We start from the raw sequence: 2035 nt of genomic DNA, 5'->3' as shown, positions 1-2035 counted from the left end.
CAGTCCATCTGCCTCACGTATGCCTTGAGAGCGACGGCAGCGTCGAGCGCGGGCCAGCGCAGGAGCTCGTCGAGCCGCGTGCCGTTCGTGTACACCCGTCGGCCCTCGCCGCCGCGCGCGCCGCGCCACGCTGGCGCCGCCAGCGGTGATGTTCGGCTCACCGGCTCGCTGGGCAAGCTCTTGCTGTTGCTCGGCGCTGGCGCGGCGGAGCTGCTCGTGGTCGAGTCGAAGGACGAGTCGAGCACGACGACGAGGCCGACGCCGATCAGGATCAGCGCGAGCATGCCGAAGGCGACCACGAGCAAAATTTGCTCGGGAGTGAACGCCATCGTCTTGCCGCTACTGTCGCGCCCGCTCTCCGCCACCGTCACCGAAGGAGCGACAGAGGAGCGGCCGCGGGAGCACGAAGAAAAAAGAATTTTTTGCGTGCACGTCCCACAGCAAGAAAAAAGAAAAAAATTTTAACTGGACAAGAGCCCCCTCCGTGTCGCGATGCGCTCCCCGCTCCCGTTCCCCTGTGTCCCTGATCGTCCTTCCAAGATCCTGTGCTCGTGCAGGTGGGACCCTGTCCTTCTCCCACCCATCGTTTGGCGTGTCCGTTCTATTTATTTATTTATTAACTGGACAAGAACGACGAGAGTGGGACGACCGCGAGGTGGCATGAAGGTTGCAGCGAGAATCGGCGAGGGACTGCGAAGAGAGATGAGGAGCGCAAGAGCGCGCCGCAGGCGAAGCGATTTTTTTGGCGGCAGGCTCTTTATCTTGCAGCAGTTTATCTTGTGATCACGCTCGAGCCTGTGAATAGGCCCCGGAGGCCTCAACCCCCAACTAAAGGGTTGAGGGGGGGTCTCAACCGTCAACCAGATGGTTGAGGGGGGACCTCAACCCTCAACCCCTAAACCCCCTCGGAGTAATAAAAAGAACTTGCTGGCTCTTCCTCTCCGGCCCACTACTGCTGCCCCTCTCCTCCGACCGAGTCCACCACTTGCTGCGCAGGCTGCTGCGTGAGCCCTGGCCTGGTCTGTTCACTGCGATGGAGCGCATCATCGAGCTTCAGGAGCAGTACTTTGCGACGGACCTCGACATCGGCGACCACATGCTCTCGTGGAGCGAAGGAGAGGTGGTCGCGTACTTTGAGTCTGGCGGGCTCTCCACTCCGGCCGACACGGTTTCCGTCGCGCCCTCGTTCAGCGAGGTGCAGTCCTCGGCGGACGCGCGCACCGTGCGGTCGATGGACGACGCGAGAGACGAGCTGCTCGCCGAGGACGATCCGGCCGACGGAGGTGCCCATGCGCTCGGCATCGATGAGGAGCCGGCGCTGGAGGACGCCATGCTCGATGGGCTGATGGCAAGTGTGCCCGTCACCACCCGCACGCTGCCGTCCAGTGACGAGGCGTGCCGACAGCAGCAGCCGGCGCCAGCGCATCCACCGCCAGCCGACCCGCTCGCGGCTTATTCGGTCAAGGAGCTGAAGGAGGCGCTGAGGCGGGCGGGCGTGGACGCCTCGAGCTTTACCGAGAAGAGTGAGCTCGTGGCAGCGGTCGCGCGGCTTCCGCCTGCCTCCGGCGGAGCTGCAGCTGCCGCCCCGCCCGCCGCCGCTGCGGCCGCCACCGCCACGCTGCCGCCGCCGCCCGCCACGCTGCGGCTGCTGAGGCGCGGTCCCGTTGCACGCCGCAGGCGCCGCCGAGCGAGAAGGGGAGGCGAGCGGTGGTCAAGGCGCAGGACATCAAGAAGAATGCGGACCGCTGCTTTGGCGACCGCGACTACCCAAAGGCGGAGCTAAAGTACTCGAAGTGCATCGAGCTGCTCTCTGCGCCGGAGATTGCCTCCGAGGCCGACGTGGCGGAGCTGCGGGGCGGGCCGCCGCGCCGCCGCACCGCGCCGCCCGCCTTCCGCGCGCCGAGCTCGGGGCGAGCGCCATAGGCGCTCTGCTCTCCAATCGCTCCGCCTGCCGCGCGCACCTCAACCGGCACGGCGATGCGCTCGCCGACGGGCGTGCCGCGCTCGCCGCTCGGCCTGGCTGGGCGCGCGCGCA

General features: G+C 66.6%; 1 protein-coding gene across 1 annotated transcript; it reads left to right on the top strand.

Annotated features, from left to right (window-relative positions):
* Nucleotides 1-952: 952 nt before the first annotated feature.
* On the top strand, nt 953-1839 carry EMIHUDRAFT_460579 (hypothetical protein; the record flags this gene model as incomplete). Its single annotated transcript, XM_005787394.1, has 2 exons — nt 953-1603; nt 1678-1839. Coding segments are annotated over exons 1-2 (732 nt in total), but the record flags the coding sequence as incomplete, so codon positions are not given.
* Nucleotides 1840-2035: the final 196 nt, after the last annotated feature.

Source organism: Emiliania huxleyi (genome assembly GCF_000372725.1).
Source record: "Emiliania huxleyi CCMP1516 chromosome Unknown EMIHUscaffold_1428, whole genome shotgun sequence".
Taxonomy (NCBI): domain Eukaryota; phylum Haptophyta; order Isochrysidales; family Noelaerhabdaceae; genus Emiliania; species Emiliania huxleyi.
The sequence above is the reverse complement of the archived record's forward strand: the minus strand, read 5'-3'. Positions and strand labels throughout refer to the sequence as shown.